This window comes from Phaethon aethereus (genome assembly GCF_964289735.1).
Source record: "Phaethon aethereus genome assembly, chromosome: 15".
NCBI lineage: Eukaryota > Metazoa > Chordata > Aves > Phaethontiformes > Phaethontidae > Phaethon > Phaethon aethereus.
In genome coordinates, this window is record NC_138591.1 from 18395013 (window position 1) to 18417588 (window position 22576).

Sequence of the window (22576 nt, forward strand, 5' to 3'; positions counted from 1 at the left end):
GTGGGACCTCGGAGCACACCTAAAGGGTGCCGGCAGAGCTCGCCGTCCGGGTGGGAGCGAGCGGGCAGCAGGATCACCAGGCTGCCCAGATTGCTGACGGAGGCTGTGCTGAAGGGATGTGTGGTGTTTCTTTTCCTTGGCCTTCTTTATGCATGCCCTCCACCTAAAACCTGCTTTTCCACAGCTCTCGGAAACAGCTGCGCCGCTTTTTTAAACGCACCCGTGAGGTATCTCCGTCCTTCTCCCCTGCTTCCCTTCTCCTTTCCTCCTTGGGTTATACCGTCCCACCTTGTGTCGCAGATCGGAAATAGAGACTAGCCACCGACTCGCTAATTGTAATGCAGCCTGATAATGCCAACTATAATTAGCTGTACGTATCAAACCCGTTTTTGCTGGCGGAAGTTTTTTGTGACCCCGTTATCATACTTTAAATAGAGGATCCCGTCTGCTCTGCCGGGCCCCTTGCTGCAGAGCCAGATCCTGGGGCCGACTTGGTCCTTCCCAGGGAAGCCAGCCGGTGTCGGTCGAGGTGCCTGCATCGTCCAAGGCTTGTGAAGAGCCAGGCCTGCCAAAGCAGCACTCATCAACAACCTTTAAGCGCTGCTTATGCCCCTCAAAATGCGGCAAGTGTCAGCAGCCACCGAGATCTGCTGCCGCAAAGTGCTTTCGCTGAGCCCCCGGTCCCCGCGGCTGGCTGGGGGTGCTGTGCCAGCGACACGGGCTGCCCGGCGTCGTGGTTATCGGGGTTTTGCAGCTCTGACCCGTATCTCCCGCACGGCTTTAGGGCACTCATCAGCCAAGAGGCAGCTCGTGTTGATGGGTGCTGTGGCGCAGGCAGGAGCACTTCAGGTGGATACGCCTGAATTCATCCCTGTGGCCGCCCGCAGCGGCTCTGTCATGCCGTCTAATCTGTCCTGAGCCCCTCACCGAGGTAACGCAGAGCCCCTGTTCCACCGGCTGTTCAACACTGCGGTGCTCGGGGCAGGAGGATCTCCTAATGCACTCGCCTGCAGGCAGACCTTGGGCTGTAGCGGCATCAGATCTCACAAACTAGCCACGGTTGAGCCAGCCCGAGAAGTGGGGAGCTGAAGTCCCAAAGGAAACCAGGGACTTGAAGAAAGTGTGGATGAGTTCTGCTCCCCGTGCGGAGCCGGTGCCCTGCCCTGAGCTCGAGGGACCAAACCCCCCGAGATGCTCCCTCCGCCCTGCCGCAGGGAGCGAGCCCAGCCGGGTTCCTGTGCCGCTGCCTTGGGGACGGCGCCTCACTGCGGTTTGGGTTGAACTGTTGTCTTCTGGCAGGAGATGACCCAAGCTTCCCATTTCCAGCCCGGGGCAGCATCTGGGGAGCAGGGGGTGAGCCCCCCCGGGGTGCAGTGGAAGGGCAGTGTCCCGTACAGGCATCAGCAGAAGCCCTGAGTGGGCAACCTCGGCAGTCAGCGATGGCCACGTGCACTCAGCATCTGTCCTCGAGCTAAGGGAACACATGGAGGGTGGGCTTCGGTCAGGGGGGCCCCGGCGCTTCCCACCCACCGCTCGCCTGGAGCTAGGGCGTGCAGCATCCGTGTGGGCTTGGGAAGTCCCTGTGGGCAGTGTCCTGTGCCTGTCACCCAAGGACCCAGAGCAGTGGTGGGAGAGCTTGGTCTGTGGCTTGCACCCAACCCCCCATGGATTGAGGAGGCTGAGGAGGAGGAACGTGAGGAGGGTGGAGGACGTGGCTGTCTGCAGCTCACCAGATCCCCCGTGTTGTCACCCATGAGCCCACAGAGATCAGAGACCACTGGCCAAAACCACTTTCCTGAGTGGTGAGGGCAGGGGCAGGACAGCCTGGCAGCGTGGAGGGGCTCGTGGGGCTTCCTCCTCCAAAGCCCACCTGGAGACCCCAGAAGTTTTGGTGGGAGTTGGGGCAGTTTCCGGCATCACTGCCTCTGCTTTCCCCCCTTCTCAATAGCCACAGAGAGCGAAGCAGGGCCTCGGGTGGCAGGGGCTCGCAGCGTCCTCTGGGGAGGCCAGTGGGGTTTGGTGGCACGTTGTTGCATCAGGAGTGCCACAGAAAGTCCAAAGCCAGTGGGGGTGAGCCCGAGGCATTGCTGCCTTCTGCCTGGTGGTCCCCCCGCAGCTGAGCCTCGTCCTCCTCCTCTGCGCCCAGTCCCTCCATCCGAGCCCGGTCCCCCTTGGCCAAGCCTGATCCCCCCATCCGAGCCCGCACAGACTCGTGGTTATGTAAAACCCCAGCGAGCGCAACCGGGAGATTCTTCAGTGTCGGAATCTGAGTCACATGGGGCTGTTTTATTTCCCCCTCTGCTAATCTCGTTTCTATAGAAACAAGATTGGGAGGAAAAAAAAAAAAAGAAAAGAAAAAAAAGAGCCAAGCACAGAGCGAGTGAGAAACCTGAGGTGATGGGTGAGGGAAGCGGAGGTGGTGGATGAGGAGGTTGGGCGGCGCGGGTGGGAGCAGGGCATCCCGGCTGGGATGGGAGCGTGCCTGTGGCTGCATGCGTCGAGGGGACAGGGACTCTCCCAAAGAGCCGCTCTTGGATGAGCTGCTGCTCCGGCGGTGGGCGATCGGCAGAACCTGGAGGGAAGGGAGCAGAGGCTGCGCAGGTGAGTGAGCATCGCTCGCGCGGCTCCCGGGCATCTTTCCCTGGCACGGCGCGGCATGGCACAGCACGCCGCAGCTGAGCCGAGCTCACCGGGGGTCCTGTCTCCAGCTGCTGCTCTGGGGACACGCTCACGTCTGGAGCCGCACTCGGCGGGCGCTGTGCCCGAAGCGTGCCGCTGCAGCGGGCAGGGGAGCGGGGTTTGCCGGAGCAGCGTTTGCGGTTGACGCTTTGCCGGAGGCTGGCTGTGTGCGCGGCCGTGCGGCCATGCACGTTCCCTTTCTGAAGCCTCTGTCTCCCGAAAGGCTGCTGCCTGCTCGGGAGGCACCTTTCCAGCTTTGGTTGTTTTTCCTCTGGTTTATTCTAAGTGCAAGTGTGCAAATAAACTGCTCACAGGAGCCAACCCCCGCAGCTGCAGGGAGCGCAGGGAGCTGTGCTCGCTGCCGGCCCTGCTCGCCCCGAGGCAGCATCCAGCTCCCCGGCAGCGGGATTTCCCTTCCCCAGCCTCGAGGCCAGGCTGCAGCCGGGATGCCCATGGGGACGAGCCTGGCGCGAAAGCTGGGTTTGCAGTGACTGTTCCCGAAGGGAGAACCGGGTGAAAACGCTGCTTATGTGCGTGCTGCCAAGTGCCTGGGCTGCCCCCAGCCGCCGCACGCCGTGTCCCGGGACTTCGGCTTGCCCGTGCTCGTTGAGGAGGCTGGCAGCTGCCTGCCAGGAGCTGGGGCGGTTCAGAGCCGCGCACGAGCACGTGCTGGCTCCCGAGTTTCGGGCTCGGGAGTGCAACAAGTGGGAGTTATCCCTGCCGGGACTGAGACGTCTCCGTCTCTGTGGGATGGATGGCTCGTGCCTGCATGGTGGCGAGGGCCTTGGCTGGGCGTGTTGGTGGAGCCGGAATGTGGCCGGTCCCACGCCGGTGCCCGCACCGGCACCGCCTCGTGACCTCGGACGTCCCATGCCGGTGGCGTGGTGCGGCCGTGGCCGCACGGACCGCGGTCTGCCCTGCAACTCTTGCTGTGCCAGTGGCCGGGTGAGACGTCGCACGAGCATCGGGGCTGCTGCGGGCACACGCTCACTCACTGTGCTGGCAGCAAACTGCTGGAACGCGCTGCTTTTTGCAGAGGCGGCCCGTGATGTCCCTCCGAGGGCCACCGCAGGGGAGAGGGAGGGCCACAGAGCGGCAGGGATGGGGATTTTGCTTGTCATCGCTTTCCAGTTGTGGCGTGGTGTGGGGGACACGGCGGTGAGGCATGGCAACCCCCAGCCGGATTCGTGCCTGTGCACGGCTGGTGGAAGCCGGAGGGATGAATCGAATCCCTGTGTATTTCTGTACTAAGTCAGCTTTGGGAAATGTCATTGCTCATCCGCCTGCCCGGACGGCGAGGGGGTGGAGGGCGGCGCTTCAGACCCTTGTCCTCATCCGAAAGGGCAGCTGAGTGGATTTTTGAGCGGGGCTGCTGCGTCCTGTGACGGCTCAGCAAGCGGGCAGAGCCACAGGCAGGACGGGGCCGGGCTGCCAGCGCGCCGTGTCTCCGCTCTGCCTGCCTTCCCGCTGCCTCAGCGAGCCGGCGGCTTCAGCAGTCACCCATGCTGCGGTCAGACCCCCCGAAAACGTGCCTGGCGACGGGGCGTGCGTCAGGCTGGTGTTACGCGGCACGTTCAGGCAGCACCGCTGTGCCCTGGGCTGGCGTCCTCCCTCGTGGCCGGGCCGTGCGGGCAGCGAGGGTCCGCGTGCTGCACTGGGCACCCTCCGCTCACGCTGGCTGAACACCCCGGGGGGCCATCAGCACACGCCAGGCGGGGGTCAGCACTGTCCCCACCTCCCTTCAGCAGCAGCGTCTGCCCCTGCCTGCTCCACGCCTGCGGCGAGGGCCGGGGTGCCACGGCTGATGCCGGGGGGGCGTTTGCCGCGGCAGGTCCTGCCGCCCCCGCGTGCGCGCGGGGCGGTGGTGCTATGGGGGAGACGTCGCGTGCGGGCTTTGCATCCCCGCGCCCCGCCGGCAGCGGCGTTCCTGCCTCCCCAGCGCTGCCAGCTCTGCTCTGCCGGGGGGTTTGGAGGGAAGGGCTGGGGATGGGTATTGCTGCAAGAGTCTCCAGGGCCGACAGTTATTTCTGGGGAAAAGATGCTGTGTTCTGACTTAAACGCTGACATGGGACTCTGAACATGTGTAATCTGGCTGACAGATGGCACGTCGCAGAGGTGTGATTTATGATACAGCACAGTAGCTGAACAACCTTCTCTGGTTGTCAGGAGACAATTCTTCCCAGCGCTGCGGTTGATGTTTCAATTGATGGTTTTCCCCGCGTGTCCCCTCGGCCCCTCGGCGGCGCGCGGGGACCACCGGGGAGCCTTGGCAGGTGCCGGCACGGCAGGCTGGGTCCACCGAGGCCCAGCAACGCCGACGCTGAGCTGCTGCAGAGGTGCTGCTGCTTATGGTGGGATGGGCAGATCCCCGGGCTGGACCAGGAGCGCTGGCCTTGTCCCCGTCCTGTGGCCGGGATGAAGCTGGCTCGAGGTGGCGGTGGCTCTCTGGGGCTGCCTGTTCCCCAGGCTGGCACTTGTGGTGCCGAGCGTGCTCATACCGATGGGAGAAGGCACGGAAATCTTGCCCGTCAGTGAAGTGCAGGAGAAGACAGATGCCAGAGGGAACGTGCCTTACTCACATGGCCTCTCTGTGCCTCGGTTTCCCCGCCTCTGCCTTAAGATCCTCAACATGGATCTTTCTCAAGCGAGAGGGTCATCTGTTAGTGTTTGGAAAGCACTGGGAGGTAAAAGTGTGGTCCCAGCCGCATCCCCCTCCCTGTGTTAGAGGCTCAGCGCTGCTGCCACCCGCAGAGCGCAGACCCCGGGCACGATGCCCAGCGCGGCTGCGGGAGCACCCTGACCCTGGGGCACCCCGGCGGACCCGCACCGCCCCAGCACGAGGTGCTCGGGGAAGCCGACCCACAAGCAGGGCCTCGGCGGGGCGAGGGGAGTGGGGCAGAGCAGGCTGCCGGCGTGAGGCTGCGTTTGCCGGCGTGCGGCCCCGGCAGAGCAGGTATGATTCATTCCCGCTCCCGAGCACGGTTTATGTAAAGCAGCGCTGTATAAATAGCCAGACGATACTGTAACGTGCTCCTGGCTTTCTAATTAGTGATGCTTCTGCCGGAGCTTTCGGGTCCGGTGGAGGTGAGAGGAGCCCGTTTTGTACCGGGCTGAGAGACGCTGGATGAGTTGCTGACGGCTCTCGAGGAGGACGTGCTGGCCCGCCAGAGCGGCCGCAGCCGTCCCCCTTTGCCCGCCTGCGAGCTGTTGGGCTTGGTGGGTGAACTCCGCCGCGGCTGGGCTACTGCTAGGCTGGAAGGCCAGCCTAGAGCGTGAAAGCAGCACCCAGCATCTGGAGATCCTTGGTCACCTTGGCCCCCGAGGACCAGGTGGCTTCTCCAGCCCCGCCGGCGCACGGTGCACGGGCCGTCCCTGCCCCCGGGCCGGACGCTCCTTTGTGCCGAGCCCTGTCGGCACGCCGGCCTGTTTTCCCCCGCCAGTTCTTCTTGGCGGATGCTGTTGGCTTTATCCAGTGGCTGCTCCTTCCCTGCTTGGGGCAGGTGGATGTGGCCGGGTGTGTAACCATCCCAGTGGCGCTGATCGCAAGAGGCACGTCCCGGCATGGCAGAGGCGCTCGTCTGTCACGGGGGCGGCTGCCTTCCTGCATCCATGCAGGTGGGTTGGGATTTCCCAGCCCTGCTGGGGACCGGTTTGGGAGGGCTGGCTGTAATGGTGCAGGGAGCGTGGTGGGCGTGGGGCGAGCACAGCAAACAGGACAGCCCAAATCTGAGGAGATCAACATCCCCAGCGTCCTGGCAGCCCTCACCCCTGCAGGGTAGCAGGAGCCTCTCCTGGGGAGGTGGCAAGCTGGGCAGCGTTAGGATTGCCGCAGCAGGAAGGGTCAGATGCCGACGCGGAGATGCTGTAGGAAGCCAGCAGCACCCGCTCCCTGGGTCAGCCCCGAGCCCCGCTTGCCCTGGGGTGCCCAGCACACTGGGGCTGCTGCAGAGCATCGGCGGTGCGTGCCCACGCCTCCCTCCGCTGGGATCTTGCTGGTTGCAGCCGAGCTGCGACACCAGGCCCAAGGAGAGGCGAGGTGGCGGGGATGGCGTTAGCGCAGGGCTCTGCTCGATGGGCTTTCACAAGGCGCCTGGATCGCTCCTCTTCGAACGCCTCTTCCTCCGCCTGCGAGCGGGGGAAAGCTGGGGTTTGGGTTTCTTCTTGGGTTTCTTTTAAGGCAAACCTCATCCTTTACATCAAAGTGGTATTTCTTCTCAAGAATGTAAAGAATGACCCTGGAAGGTCTGAGCGGCTTTTTCCCGGCGGTGATCGGAGAGACGAGAGCCTTCTCCAGAAAGCTGTCTCCACCCCGTCCCCAGCAACAGCAATTCATAAGCTGAAAAATAAATCAATAACCAGAGTTAATGAATTGAAGATGTCTGTGTTTAAAATGTATCAGGAAAAAAACTGTTAGCTGGTCGTGGTTGGCTTAATTATTGTGAGGAAAGGCGGGGAGCTCTCATTTCTGAGAAATACCTTCTTTTCTTTCTTTTTTTGGAGGTATTTAGTTTGGTTGAAGCCGGTATGGACTCGAGAGGAGAGGAGGATTTAGCAACGTGTGTGTAGGTTCAAAGTCTCCCCCCAGGTCTGTCCCTCGTCCCCTGGGACCTCTGTCAAATCGCTCCTGTCCCCTCCCCTGCCCAGCCCGGGGCCGGCTGAGCGGTGGGAGCGGGTCGTGCCGGCGCAGGACCGGAGGAGGAGAGGCAGCGGCCGTGCCGGTGTGCGTGGCAGGGCTGGCCAGCAGCACCAGTGCCACCAGCCTGGTCGCGTGGCCGAGCTGGGGTGTCCCAGCTCCCCAGGCTGCTCCTTCCGTGCTCCCACCTCTGCTCCCGGTGAACTGGCAGCAGGGACGGGCAGTGGCACTGTGTTTGGCTGCAAGCCGGGGGTGCCAGCCCTCGGCACAGCGGGCACCGGGGTCTCTGCGTGCCGCAGGCTCAGGGACGGTGCGGTTGTGCCTCGGGACGGCGGTTCTCTTCTGGAGAGAGCCGGGGTGGAGGGGGGTGTGCAGCATGGCCCCCGGGCCTGGGGCTGCTCTTCTCCCTGCACCCAGGAACCGGGAGCGACGCTGGAGCATCCCACCCGGCGGGAAGGGGCTTTGTTGGCACAGTCGGGTCCTGCAGCTGAACCCGTTTGCTCGTGGGCATCTCTGTTTCCCCCCCAAAACGTCTCTCACACAGGCAGATTTCCATGTCAGCCCTCAACAGGAACGCTGTCTCGGTGTTTGAGAGCCCCAGCTGGGAGTCCACAGGGGCTCGGGGGCTCCTCGGAAGGAGCGTGTGGCTGTGGCAGAGCTCCGCTTTGCTTCTCTCCACCGCCGCTTCGCTGGCTGCCCGACCTCTCTCGGGCAGGCACTGTAAGAAGCAGCAGCAGCTGGTGTCTCTCCCGCGTTGGCCATCACCAGTTGGCGTTTGGGCAGGAGCATACGACCTAGGGTATGATTATGCACGATTTTGGTGCAGCGGGGAGCAGGACCCGGCGCTAACTCGGCTCGCTAGGCTTCGGTTTCGCTAACAGCACACCACGGACCCGTGCTGGTCCTGGCTTCGCAAAGCGATGCTAAACCTGCTGCTGCGCCACTTCTTCCCCCTGAGGCTCGGTGCCGCCCCAACCCGGTGCCGCGGCCCCTGCCGGACCCCCCTCCTCTCAGCTCCGCGCATCACCCGGCGTTGTGCCCCGGGGACCTGCCGCTGGGAGCCGGGGTGCTTCGGTGACATTAACGCCTTTTCCTCTCCCCTTCCCCAGGTCGGAAAGCAGCCTCTCTAGGTTTGCCCACCGCTTGTCGGTTAAGCAGAAGCAGGAGAAGAAAAGGAAAGCTGAGCATGCCTCAGCCGAGCTGTCTGCCTTCCGGCCCAGGTCTCTGAGCATTGAATGGTAAGAGCTGCAGGACAGGGCTGGGAAAAGGAGCTCCTGCCTCTCCAGTCCCTCTCCTGTCCCCTGTCCCCACTGCTCCCACTCTGCCCCCGTCCAAGCAACGTCTCATGGGATGACACCCCTTCAAACCCCTCCGTCTGCTGCAGAAGCTCCCGCAGGGTATCAAGCCAAAACATCCCCCCTCACCCCAGTACAGGGAGCAGTGGGGAGCCCCAGGCAGCCCCATCCTTGGGGGGCTGAAGGAGGCCCCACGAGATGAGCCATGGAGGTCTTCTGGGGTTCACGTGGGACGCAGACGTGTGTGTCTGCTGGGCTGGGGCATGTGAGCGTACGACCTCTGGCAGCCCCTGCCTCCCCTTCCCTTCCCTTCCCTTCCCTTCCCTTCCCTTCCCTTCCCTTCCCTTCCCTTCCCTTCCCTTCCCTTCCCTTCCCTTCCCTTCCCTTCCCTTCCCTTCCCTTCCCTTCCCTTCCCTTCCCTTCCCTTCCCTTCCCTTCCCTTCCCTTCCCTTCCCTTCCCTTCCCTTCCCTTCCCTTCCCTTCCCTTCCCTTCCCTTCCCTTCCCTTCCCTTCCCTTCCCTTCCCTTCCCTTCCCTTCCCTTCCCTTCCCTTCCCTTCCCTTCCCTTCCCTTCCCTTCCCTTCCCTTCCCTTCCCTTCCCTTCCCTTCCCTTCCCTCCCCACACTCCTCACAGGAGCTGCCGGAGGATGTATCCCGCGGCCCCTCACTGCCCGATGCCCCTCCGTTGGATAGACCAGAGCTGAGAGCCGCAGCGGGACGGCCACAGCCGGCCCGGGGACACCGGGAGCCGCAGGGGCTCCCCGCTGGCGCCATGCCCGGGGTGAGTGGTGTGAGGGCACGGGGATGCCCCAGCACAAGCCACCCTCCGGGGCAGCCCCGTTTGCCCACCCCGGAGGGGTGCAGTGCTCCCTCCTTCCCCGATGCTGCGGCAGCGGCGCCCACGGGGCCCCTCCTGTCAAGCACAAGTCTCAAGCTGCAGTCCCTGCTCGAGTCGGGAGTAATTTATCCTGGGTTTCTAAGCTCTGATGCAACAGCCTTGGAAGCAGATCACAGTGAACCCTCCCAGCGTTAGAGGTGACCTGCTAAGGATATTTAAAAGAACTGGAAATTGCATTGCTTTCTGATTCCTTAGATGGATAAAGGAGGGCAAAACTTAAGGAGAAAAAAAAAAAAAGAAGAAAGAAATTAAAAAAGAAATGCTTAGAAATTGCAAGAATGTCGAGTTTGGTTTTCGTTTTCCCTGCTTTTTTTGGAGATCTTTCTGGTATTTATTGTGTGTTCTAACACTTCAGTGTGAGGTTGTGGAGTCCTCCTCAAAGGCTTCCTCTATCTGTGAGGTTAGTTAGGCATCAAAGCTAACTAGGTATTAATGAGGCCAGACAAAGAATTTAAGCTATTTGGTGACAGATTGCTTTCTTCTCCAGTTGCACAACTTTTGTCCCTTTGCTGAAACGATGTCACCAGGAAAGCTGTTCCGCAATTGCTATGAATATCTTCTGAACAGACAAATATGTGAATTTGTAATATACCAAACAGGAAAGGAAACAAAGAACTCCTTAAAACGCACCAGACTCCCTCTTTATTCATAATAAAGAGAAGTCAGTAAAGCTCTTTGAAGCCCCCGGATCCCATTTGAGGTCTGCTGTGTCAAGGTGTATCGGTGGTACGTTTTCACTGGCCCTGTGAGCGTGCAGAGCGGGTGAAGGGGGGCTCAGCTCATCGTCCTGGGGGGGAAACCATCCGTCTCCTGTTAGTCTGCAAAGCACCTTGTACAGCAGCGACGCCGCAGCAGCGGTGGCTGACGTTGTTTTATGGGGGGTTTGTAAGCCAGCTTGGAAATGAGCTCTTGGTGAGGAGGAATCGCCTTCGCCTCCCGTGTGCCGCGTGCCGTCGCGTCGGAGGTCGAGGCCGGAAAGCGTGGGACCTGAAAGAGAAGGGATGTGAGGTCTCCGCTCCTGCGGGGACCTGGGCACGGCGGGTCCGGCCAGGGGAGGACAACTGCCCTGCGGTCGTGGGTCTTCTCCCTGGCTGGAGACATCCTGAGGCGGATCAGGTCTCCCACCTGGCAGCCAGGCTCCGGTGGGCCGGGGTGCTGGGACTCGGGTGCCGGGGCTCGCTGGCGCTCAGCAGCGGGGCGACCCAGGGGGGTCGCGGTGACGGGGAGCTGCGTGGGCAGCCATGGGGCGAGCACGCTGCCCGCCGCCCGCTCCCTGGCCGTCCCAACGTGCCTGTTAATCCTCTGCCTGTTGCCGTGGGTAGGCAGACAGCCCAGGAGCTGCGCGAGCTGCGTTGGGGTGCAGCAGTTTAATCGGCTTTTGCGTGGCACGGCCGAATTTCCAGAGGGCGGCTGGGGGCACCTGCACGGGACGCGCCGAGCGCTGCCTCCGCGGCGGGACAGGCGCGCTGCAGGCGGGTTTTCGCGCATGCCGGCGGTGCTTCTGCCCGGCTCACGCGCACGCTTGGCCTCGGCAAGGCACGCGCAGGCATTTCCCGTGCAAGCGGCAGCCTCCTCTGCGGCCACGTCCTGCGAAGGGGGCACCTGGCCTTTTCCCTGGTGTGAAACATCATTTCTCCGGGTCCCCTCTACGGCTTCAGAGACCCGTGCTCATCACAGCGGGATCAGCATCCTCGGTTTGTCGCTCCAAACCGTCGTGCCGCACGCAGGGGAAGGGCCTTCGGAGCCGCGGCTGTCGCTGCCGCTGCTCACCCCGTGCCTTGCACGGGAGGTCCCGGGCTGCAGGCAAGGCTGCTGGGTGCTGCGGCTGACGGGAAGCGTGGCTTGTGCCCTTGCAAACCTACAAATGCCTATTTTGGCTTCCAGAGCAAATACCTACATGCATCAGATCTGTATGCATTTATAAGCTTAACCCAAGGTCACCACTGCATCGTGTTACCCGCCCCTGTGCAGAGGGTGAACATCCACGCTGTGTATGATGGGGGGTTCAGCTCATCCCACGTGAGTAGGAGGAGGATGGAAGAGCCATGGACCATGTTTTCCCAAATCATCGGCTTCTGAGAATCCTGCCCATCTTAATCCCAAGGCTTGAAGGCAAGGAAGGGCTCCTGGAGCTGCTGTTACCTGTCACCAAGGAGGAGGTAGAGATTATGAACACACCATCATCAGTGCCCATTGCTTGGAAAAGCTGGGTGTCAGTCTGGTGGAGGGATTAGTGTTTTCTGCCTGAAATTCCTACCAAAACATCGCCAACCCAACCCCTTGTGTCTCTGCCATAGTGGAAAGCATCCTTCCCTCTCACCCCCACGCAGGGCAAGCTGAGCCAATCTTCCAGCGCTCCCGGTTGTTCAGGTGCTCGGATAGGGCTGGATGGAGCCGAGGTAGAAGAGAAGGAGCTGTACAGCCTCACAGTGTCTGACACTGCGAACCCTGCGCTGAGCGCTGCCGGTGGGATGGGGACAACAGATCTCTTCATCTCCCCTCGGCCCTTCTCCCTGTCCATGGGGACACCTGGAAGCCCCGCGGGGCAGGGTCCCGGGGTGATGGCAGCTCTCTGGGCCAGGTGATGCAGTTATTTGCTGCCACAATAAATAAGGGGTTGAATGCCCTGCGCTGCCTACCCAGAAGCGTAGGGATGCGGGTCTCACGGTCCGTGTGTCCGTCGGGACGCATCTGCCCCGCTTGCCGGGTGGGACGCGCTTGTGGGTCGTGTTTCTCCCTGGGCACAAGACAGGCTTTATTCGCGTGGCACGTGTTTCGATGCTGCGCCGGGCGAGCGGAGCAGAGCCCTGCTCCCGAGCTTGGCTGTCAGTGAGCGGAGCCTCGTTAGTTCCACTTATTAAAAAAAAATTGCTGGGGGGGAAGGGAGAGAAGGCAGGGAAAAAGTGAAGTATTGAGAAAACACTTCTTTCATTCATATGTTGTTTACCGAAATAAATACTTCATTATTAGACTTTTTTTAGGCTCTTTTTTTTTAAAGCCAGCGCCACAGAGTTCCCAGTGTTAGGGCCTGTGAATGCGCCGTATCACCTCAGCCCATCGCTCCTGCGAGCCGCTGTCTTGCTGCTCAGAGGTGCCCAGGGAGAAGCATGGCGGGGACCGGGGGAGCGCGAGGCTTTCCCAAGCTTGGGGGCGAAACCTGGGGGCTGCTCACGTCCAGTTTTGTTTAGGTTTGCTGATTCCTGTCTCCTCCTCTTTGCTGGACGGTGCATGCTGTGGCTCGCGGGGCACCACCGCAGCTTGAGCTCCAAATGAGGCAAAAACTGGTAACTGAGGCAGGGAAGGACTTTGTGTCTGATTTATCGAAGCCCTGCTTTCTGCTGGTCTGTGATACTAATCTAGCTCCGAAGCCTAACTAGCACGAAGGCGTGTGAGACAAAAGAACTCCATTTGAAGCTCTGCTGTTGGAGTGAAGAAGTCGAAAGCTGGCGGCTCCAGTGGAGACCTCCCACTGTCCCTACAGCAACCCCAAAACGCCAGCAATCCCTTTTCTCCCCCCTTAGTGTGAATCGAGGCAAAGAGAGGCTCCTTGCCTCTCGTGCGTGTCACCTGAGAAACGATCCACATTTATCTTTCCTCTTAAGCGAGTTAATCCAGTGCAAGGGCTGCGATCTGCTGCTTTGCTCTGGCGTGTGCAGAGCCGGGAGCCTCTGTCCCACTCTCCCACCCCTCCAGCTCTTGGTGCTCATCGGGAGTTCCAGCCCCAGCCGGTTTGTCCTCCTGGCAGCCGTTTGTCTCTTCCTTTTCCTTTCCTACCGCTCGGTCTGGTTTTCCTTTTTCCATTTGTTCCTCTGCTTGCCCCCACCCCCCACCCCCCTCATTTTCCCATACTCACCTCTTGTTGCCCACCCTGATTTTCCTCTCTTTTTTCTTCTTCTTGATTGTTTACTTCTACTTGCTGCCTTTTCTATTTGGGCTCCTTGAGCTTTTCATGTCAGACACCCTCCCTGTGATCCGTGGCCAGAACAGTCTATTCCCATGGTGGCTCAGGAAAAACGCAGCGCATTCCTCGCTTCCGCCGTCCCCTTATCTCGGTTCTGCTCCTTGGCTGCCCACCGCGAGCTGTTCAGGCAGCGCTGGCAGGAGCGTGGCTCTGGCGGTGAGAGGCAGCCAGCCGGCTCGGGCTCAGTCCTGCCTGCGTCTCGTTGTGCTGCCCGACCCTCGGCGCGTTGCTGAGCCTCGGCTCCTCGCCTCCCCTCTGCCGCAGCGGGGGATGCGCGGAGACCTGCCTGCCCAGCAGCTCCGGGCGCAGACCGCGCCCGCCCGGGTGGGAAGGTGCGGAGTGGTTTTCCCATGATGTCCCAGCACCAGGGCTGGGTGTAACGGCCGGTGGGCATCCCTCTGCGACGGGACCGTGGTGCCACAAAGGCAGCCCCCAGGCACGGGAACCGCGCTGGCACCATGGGGCTGGCAGAGGCGGCACAGGCGACTCTGCTGCCGTGCTCTGCCCCGTGTTTTGGGTTTGGTTATAAAGCAAAAAAAAGTTCTTTAATGGAACTGTTTTCATGGAAGTTATTTAAAATTTTATAATGCAATGATATTTCCCCTTTGGGTTTAAGGGGTCTCGCGTGGTGTGGAAATTCTCCCTAAATTGCTGTGCTGGGGCATGAAGTCCGTGCCACGGAGGTGCCTGGCACTGCTCAGCCTCCTGCCGTAGCCGCTGTCAGCCGATGCGGGCAGGCAGCGCGGACGACCCGTCCCCATCAGCAGGCTCCTCGCCTCCTGGCACCCGCATCCTGTGGTCCCGCGGGGCTGCGGAGCCAGCGGGTGGTGCTGAGCTGCCGGCTGATCGCTCCGACTGTTCCCAAGCCAGCGCACTGGAGAGCTGCTACTGCAAAGCTGTTTCCGTCGCAGCAGCCTACGGTGGTACAGGGTTTCCCCAGGACTCTCTGCTTGACGGTCGTCGGTTTGCCGGGGGGGAGCCAGCACAAAGCGAATTGTCAGCAACTTTTCGGGAGGCGGGGAGGAGCGGCACCGTAAAGACGGAGGGCTCAGAGCTCCTTCGGGTTTCACAACCCTGCTCGAGCTGTCTTACTCCTAACTTAATCTGCCCGTCCAAGAGGAGGCTTGGAGCCACTTCTCTTGCCAGCTGAGGAAGCTCTTAGCCTGAGCAAAGGGAAAATAAGAGGGTAAACCAGGCCCTGAGCCTTTCAGTGGAAGGGGAGGAGTGCCAGAGCCTGGGAGGTGTGCGGCATCTTGGGGGCCAAGGGATGCTCTGGGCGCGCTGAGGTGTGGGCACCACCTTTACGCTGGCTGCGGTGTGGGGCAGCCAGCCTCGCCCAGAGCTTCGCCTCCCCGTCCCACCAGTCCTGGCCGTCGATCCAGGGTGAAACGCAGCCGCCGCCGGCTCGGTTGTGCCGAGCGCAGGTCCTGGACAGGCCGGCACGGCGTTGAAACGAAACGCGAGGCGCTTTGTCTCGACTGGGAGCGCTTTAAGCCCTCGCTCGGGAACAATGGCCAAGCTATGGGGTCATTTGTTCTGGTATTTCAGCAGCTCCTCATGATTTATGGGATGTTTTGTTCTGCTGCTTGTCTTAGCTTCCCCCTCTCCACCCTCCCCGTCTCCATCCCTTCTCCATTTCAGCTCCTCCTCCCCCCTGCTCCCAATTCCCCTAATAGCTGTGGAGCCTCTCTGCCTTATGAAGTCATGGTATCTGTGACTTACTGAATTAGCCGTATGGGAGCTGGACGTCCACACCGCACTGTGGTCTGCTGGGGTGTCCCGGCCGCCCGGGGAGCCAGCCCGCAGCAGGGCCCCTTGCCCGAGGGCTCCGGGCAGCCTGAGCTTCCCCCCGGCGTGGCAGATCGGCGTTGCCATCAGCAGGGCCGCTGGAAAGTCGGTTTATGTGCGATAAATGCAGCTGAGAGGAGCTGCAGCCCCAGCGAACAAGGAGGGCCCTGTCTGCAGAGACCCCCCGTGTTCTGGGGCAGGACGGGGGGGCTTGTCTGCACCCCCCCCCCCCCCCCAGTTAGGGAGCCCCAGAGCTTTTGGTGCTGAACTACGCGTGGGGGGGATGTGGTTGAAGAGCTTGGCTTTTTCCCCGGCAGCCTGAGGACGGCCACAGTCTCTGGGTGTATGGGGGGAGCAGGAGTTCATCCCCCCCAGAGCCGGTGGGACAACGATTCACCAGTGACTGTGAGGGACTCGCTGATGGGGATGGGGGGAGCAAGCCCACCAATTACCTCCCTGAAAGTTGGGTTTGCCTTTAGGGAAGCGTTTGAAAGGAATGGTTTATTTGCGGAGCGTCACTTTTTATCCTCATTACCTATGAGGCAGCTGCAAGCAGAGGCTCAAGGGTAACTGCTGTTCCCGGGGATACCGGGGATACCGGGGATACCAGGGATACTGGTGCTCCTGCTGCCGCCGGCCCTTTGCCTGGACAGGGCGTTGCAATGGCGGAGGAGTCGCAGTCCGTGCCGCTCCACTTCCGCCAGCCCGTGCTGCCGGCAGGGAGCTGGGAGCACCCGGCGGGCGGCTGCGGGTTGGACAGGAGGGCAGAGAGGGGAAGTTCAGGGCCGCCCGAGTCTGTAGGCTCTGTGCAAGGCTTGTGCCTCTGCTCCTGATGCCGCAAGCCTCCGTCAGCCCAGGTTTCCTCCTTGTCTGGGAAAAGGCCACCCAGCTTGTGCTTACGGTGAGGCTGGAGAGGTTGAGAGGAGACCAAGGGCCGGATCCTCTCCGTGCGCAGCGTTGTGACCTGCTGCCGCAGGTGCAGGCTCGGCTGTCCCGTCTGCATTTGTTTCTCATGTCACCTCAGCAGGAAAAACTGAGCCCTCTGGGAAAGTGACGGAAGGAGGATGTTCAGAGAAGGCTGATTTCCAGGTTCCCCCTGTCTGGGACCAGAGCCCTCAGCGAGATCCCTTCCTCACTGAGAGCACAGGAAGCAAATATCATTTATTTAAAAAGACAAATTTTAAATATTGTGTTGATGTGTTGTTCCCCGGCCGCTTCCCTCTGCTGGTAGCTGGTACCTCCAAGCCCCACAAAGATTATTTCTCAGTGCAGCATATCCATTATCCTCAGCACACTTTGATTTCTCTCAAATAGCCCATTTAGAATCATAGAATCATTTAGGTTGGAAAAGACCCGTAAGATCATTGAGTCCAACTGTAAACCTAACACTGCCAAGTCCCCGTTTGCCTGACTTGTTTTGCCTTATTCTCATCAACCCTCTGCCATTTTCCATGGCTTGGATCTGCAAAGGAGGATGGATGCCTTGGTCCCTGCTGAGGAGTGTGGAGGATGCTCTTCATCCTCTGGCATCTCCACTGGTTCTTCTCCGTGGATGTGTCCATGCCCAGAAGGTGCCCGTTGCCTGGATTTGTACAGCAGGCAGCCCAAGCCCCATGGTTACGCTGGGGGAAAAGTGCAGAGATGCCACAATCCTTGCTATGAAGGGGAAGCCTCATGGATGTCTGAATAATGGTGTGAGTCAAGCCCTTTCCTGATGGCCGCATGGATCCTCCACTCCAGCTGGTATTCCCATAGTGTCAGTGCGCTGGCTTTGAAGGGTCTTAGCTCTCCCAGTCTTCTCAGCCAGCACACAAAAAATATCTCAATATATTTCTTTTAGTGGGAATATCAGTAATAGTCCTGGTTTCCTACTAGTGGTCGGGTCTTCAGACCTGCCAGCTTTGAACCTGGCTTCTCCGTGAGCCGATCTGCACCTGGGGAAAGGGCAGTGCAGAGGAGTCGTGAGTCTGGAGCGGCCCCAGCAAGACAGGCAGCCTGCCCCAGCCCCTGGGCTGCCCGGCCACGCTGCTGCCAGCCCTGGGGACGGCTTCGCCCTGGGAGCAGAAGGGCTCGCTGGTCTTGCTGCTGATGCTGCCAGGGACACTGGGGTCGGGAGGCGCAGGACCATCAGCCTTTCCAGATAGTCCTGACAGCCAGCACTTTCAAGGTATTCGAGTACTTTTAATCCTCCCTTGTCCCTTAAGCAGCGGTCGTCCCTGTTGCGCAGGTTTTCTCTGCTCTTAGTTTCCTGCTGGCTGAGACACTTGCGCCTGCCAGAGCTTCAGGAACCTCCTGTTTGTCTTCCTGAAGAGCATCTCTCCGTGCCAGGTCAACATTGGACCTACTGGCTTGGATGCTGGCAAGGATGGGCAGCACTCAGCAGGGAGGGCAAACTGGAGGTAGGAGTCAGCCCGGGACACTTGGGACACCGAGGACCAGGTGTTGGGGTCTCTCTCCACTTTTGCTTGAGTCTTTCCTGCTGCCTGCACACTCACTCTTCCCCATGGATTTGCTTCACACCCATGCCTCTTACCCACCTTTCTTCTGCCAGCTTGCTTGCTTTTCAGAGGAGCTTTGTGAGCCCAAGTGAACTCCACATCTGCTCAGTGGAGAACACCACTCATGTTCGGTGGAGGTCAGGGAGGAGCAGTTATGTTCCCCTCTGCTCCTCACTTCCAGATTTCCTCCTGTTCTCCCCCACATTGAAATACTCATTCAACTGCCCCAGCACATCCTGCAGTAGCTCACTGCCCAGGGACATTCCCCTCCCCGTCCCACTTTGTCTCTGTTGCCTTTATTTGCACTGTTAACAGGAAGGTGGGCAGGGGTAAAGACCTGCCACAAAGAGCTGTTGGGCAATGTGGAGGAGGTTCATGCTTTACTTTGTCCGAAGTGGAGTTGGACACCTGGCAGCAGCTGCCAGTGCCATCTTGAGAAACTGCACATGGTCTTCGCTCTGCCTGTAGTGCAGAGGTCCACCTGAGCCCCCTCCAGGTCTGTTCTGACACAGAGTCTGGTTTCCATCCAAGAAGTGTCCCAACAGGGTCTGTAAGGGGTTACCAGTTAGTAGCCAGGAGGCAAATCTCTCCTGCCTGAAGTCAGGGCAGGCTCCATACTGATGGTCTGTTGTGAAAAACTGTTGCTTCTGAGCTTTGAAAAATGAACGTATGACATTATGTGGTGGCGTTTGTTAAGCATTGGCCACCAGAGCAGCTGCTGAGCTGAGCAGAGCTCCAAGAATCATCTCTTCTTGGCGTTACCAGGATTGACTCTGGCCCACTGCCCCAAGAGGCCCCGTCATCACCTTCAGCAGAGTGCTGTGGCTTGTTGAGTTGATGTTCTCCATGCAAACCCTACAGGTTTCTGAGTGTGTGGTTGTTGCAGCCTCTGAGATGGCAGGGACTGCAGGTTGATCTGGCAGTGTGGTTACTTGGCTCTTCCCGCCATCTTGTTTCTCCTCTCCACCTGCAGGCTCCGCTTTAAGTGCTAAAGTGGCCATGGGAGAAATGACGCAGATGAATTCTCAACCCAAGCTGACTCATCAAAGTTTCGGAAATTCGGGAGAGTGCCCTGGGCTGGGGCCCAGGGACAAAGTGCTGGCCTGGGGCATAGGGGACCTGGCTTCTCCTGGCCTGCTCAGCAACTGAGGGCAAGATCTGCCCCTCTTTGTGCCTCAGTTTCTCGCTCTTTAAAGAGCACAGCAGTGCTGACCTCTTTTCTCAGGCACTTTGAGACCTACTGATGAAGGAGCTGGCTCTTGCATTAGGACACTTGGTAACTGGGGTCAGGACGTAGGCTGGCTCTGAGCTCAGAGCTGGCAGGTCGAGCTTACTATTAGTCTTGCTAAGTTTAGGATTGCAAAGAGGAGGAAGAGGCGGCAGTTGTTCTGGTCAGAGGCGTGAGTGGAGGTGGGCAGATGACTCTTTCTAGGTCTGGGGAGATCTGGGCAGGTATAATCTTAGATTCTTTTGAGTTTACTGTCACTCTGTGCACTGGGCTCTGGAGTCGGAGGGTGCTCACTCCTGCTGTGTGATGGAGCCTTCAGCCTTTCTGCAGGCCTGGCCTACACCAGAAGATGCAAACCTTGAAGGAGAGGCTCATCGGTGGGTCAGTCCCTGCTGCCTTGTGCCAGGGAGCAGCCTCGAGGAAGAGGCAGCCCGGTGAGGCTTGGCTGGGTTTCTGGCGCTGGGAGGGACCGCTCTGCCTCTGGTCCCTGTCAGAAAGTGAAGCTGGGGGAAGGCTTGGGTTGTTGGTGAGCAAGCAGGTCGTCCGAGGTCTCACACGTGCCAAGGCGCTGCTGGGGCGCCTGCTCACTGCCCCGTGCCCGCCGCGGGCAGCCAGCCCACCTCCTGCCCCGTCCTCCCCGCCGCGAGCCGGGCCGCCAGCGCTGCCGCGCTGCGGGGGCAGCTCGGAGCCAAGTCCTGCCATGCCCCGCGCCGGGCGGGTGCCTGCGGTTGGGAGAGCTGTGTCGGGTTTCCCTGCGCGCTGAAATCCCGCGAAGCAGCGGGCCAAATCCTGGGAAGCAAGGAGGCTGCTTCTGGACATAGATAAGCCGGCGTGACATTTAGCTAATGCTCCTGCTTTCCCTGTCTACGCCCGGTGTCTTGCTGGCTGTCCAAGGGGCTGTCTGAAGGAACCTCAGCTGTGAGCGTGTTCTTGGAGCTCCTTGAGCGAGGAGGTGGATAAGCCGGTGGAGCACTTGCCTGTTTTCTGTGCAAGTGGAAGGCTGACGCTGCCAAGAGGTCCCGTCCTCCCAGCGCTCTCCTGGCCCCGCTCTGCCCCAGTCACGAGCTCTGGAAGGCTCGTGGCGAGCAGAAAAGCAGTTTTGCTCGTGGAGCAGAGCTCCGCTCGGGTGAACTCCACATGAACTCCTCAAGTGTCTTTGGCCGTTTTCTTTCCTGACGATGCAGGCAGGTCGGGAACGGGATGCTGCATCGCATGGGGACGCAAGGCCGCCTTCCTCGTGCGTGGGCGTGCTCACCTCATCCTCCTGCTGTGCCACGGAGGAAGAATCTGCTGCTCGAGCAGCTGCTCCTCACCCCAGGTAGAAACACCAGCAGATGGATAGAACTGTCCCTGGGCTACGCTGGGACCATGCTGCCGTAGCTGCGGCTCACTGGTCTTAGGTGGGATGGTGGGCACCCCATTGCAGCACCAGGGCTTTAGTGACCTGCTCAAGGTTGTCCAGGTGGTCTGTGACAGAGGTAACCTCATCCTGCTCCCATGTTTTACCCGGAGATCACGCTTGCTAGCTTCCACCTCTGTGTTCACACCACATCATTTGGTCTGTCACCAGAAGAACCGGGGGTGAGGGAGGAAGAGAACCTCTCTGGGCTGAGGGCTTGTTGGCACAGTAAGTCTGAAGGTGTGACCGCAGCCTGAGCCAGCCCACGTCAACACAGGGGACAAAGCGTGGCATCCCAGGCCAGCGCGTGCCAGGACGCAGTGGGCGCCTAGAGGGGCTTTGCAGGTCCGCGAGCATCTTGGTCCCGAGGAAGCAGCAGACAGCCAGGAGAAGCAGGGCGAGAAGCATGGGGGGATGAGCAGGGTGTCTTGGGAGCACAAGGGTGTTTCCACTGCCCCTCTGGCTGTTCAGGGGATTGTGAGGGGGAGGAAGGAGACAGAAGCACCCACTGTGTGTTGGGGCCACCAGCTCTGTGAGATGTTTCCCAGCCTCTTGGTGATAGAGGAGCCCAAGTGGTTTAGGTCTGGCTCAAAGCTGCTGATCGGTGCAACCATGTGAACAGGGATTTCCCAAGTGCTTTGAGATCTCTGAGGTGCTGGGGTCGGAGTGGTCTCCTCTCCGTCTCCTCTCCTCTAGACCTGCTGCCACCTCCCGTCTCCTGGGCCACCTGTGGCCGTGGGCTCCTGCCACCGTTGCTCTCCCACGCTGCGGTGGAGTCATCCTCGTGTGCTGCCGTGGAGGGGCGCGGGGCGAGGAGGGCACCTCTCGCTGGTTGTAGATTGTAGATGGAGCCAGCAGGCACCCGTTAAGGATGCGTAACCCTTTCCAGCGGAAGTTTGTTTACCAGACTTTAATCGTTTGGGCTGAATTTTTCCATGCTCGCTCTGCCTCAGGCTGAACTTTCTCCTTTTCCACCCACCCCCCAAGTTTCAGCAGAAGGTTGGGGAAAAATGGTAGCTTTGCCAATTTTTTTTTTTTTTCTCCCATCTCTTTGTTTGAGGACTTCTGGTGCCTCCATGCTTTGGAAAAGAGACTTAAAATTTGGCAGGGTTGGTGCATTCCTGGAGGAAATCAACACAGATTTGGTCAAGTTGTTAGCCTCTGGAAAGCGTGGTTGTGCATGCTTGGAAGAGCTCTTCAGAGGCTCGCTGCTGAAGTCCCTGTCTCCATCCAGCTGCAGCGAACTCCTCCCGCTCCTGTCTTGCCCACGCAAGTTCAGGTCCGGAGTGGTGACTGCAAGGCGATGCTCTTCATCAGCAAGTCTCAAAGCACTGTACAAAAGACAACATTGTCTTCATCTCCGTTTCCCACGCGTGGAAACTGAGGCACTGGCTGTGGAAACTGGGCATCACCTGCCTCCTGGCCTCGGTGGTAGGGCAAGGAACAGAGCTCAGGTCACCTTGGGCAGTGTCTTGTCTCTAGACCAAGAGAAGCTGAGGCAATGCTCAAGGAGAGGAGAGAGCATTTCCCACTGCTCCCATGTCCTGCAAGACCTTGGCAAAAGGCATTTGCACCCTTGTCTCTCCCATGGGTGTGCTTAGCGGCACCGGTCACATCAATACGTGGATGGATGAGTGTGTCCTGAGGGTCGGAGGTTTGACTGGTGATTACTATGATTTTTAACCTTGCTCTTCTATATTAGGGTGGAAAGCTTTTCTACTTGCTGTCCTGAGTGACTCAGACAGTTCCTCCATAGGCTCCGTTATCCTCAGCTTGAACTTCTCCACCTGATGGTATCTCCAAGTTTTTTGCAGCTAGAGGGAGAATAAAGTGATGCTTGAGGTGGGAAAGCTCCGGTCTGAGGGAGGCAGCAGGCAAACCTCAGCTGGAAGGAGGCCTGGCTGGTGATGAGGTCTCCCCAGCTAGTGCCATTACATGAGCACTTGAGCCCTTGTAGGGTGTTTTCTAGCAAAATGGCAAAAAAAAGTTGGTTTCCGCTCTTGGCCTGCAGCCTTTGGACCCTGACTCCACTGGAGATGCGTGGAGGGACAGGCGGCTCTGGCATACGTGAGTGCTTTTGTAGTTGGGTGGCAGTCAGCGAGCTCCCCTGGCATTGCGCTGGCTACGTGGTGGGGTTGGTCCCTCCTGTCAGAGAAGACCCCACTGGGTGCTGGGCAGGGAGCTGGTCGTGGAGTGAG

The 22576-nt window shown here is 59.9% G+C and overlaps 1 protein-coding gene across 1 annotated transcript in view; it reads left to right on the forward strand.

Moving 5' to 3' along the window:
- The window catches only part of LOC309410313 (ankyrin repeat and fibronectin type-III domain-containing protein 1-like), a 195914-nt gene that overhangs the window by 146657 nt on the left and 26681 nt on the right, over positions 1-22576 (forward strand). Inside the window, exon 5 of the mRNA XM_082006689.1 lies at positions 8422-8550. Coding sequence (XP_081862815.1) covers positions 8422-8550 — 129 coding nt within the window. The remainder of the gene's footprint in view (positions 1-8421; positions 8551-22576) is intronic.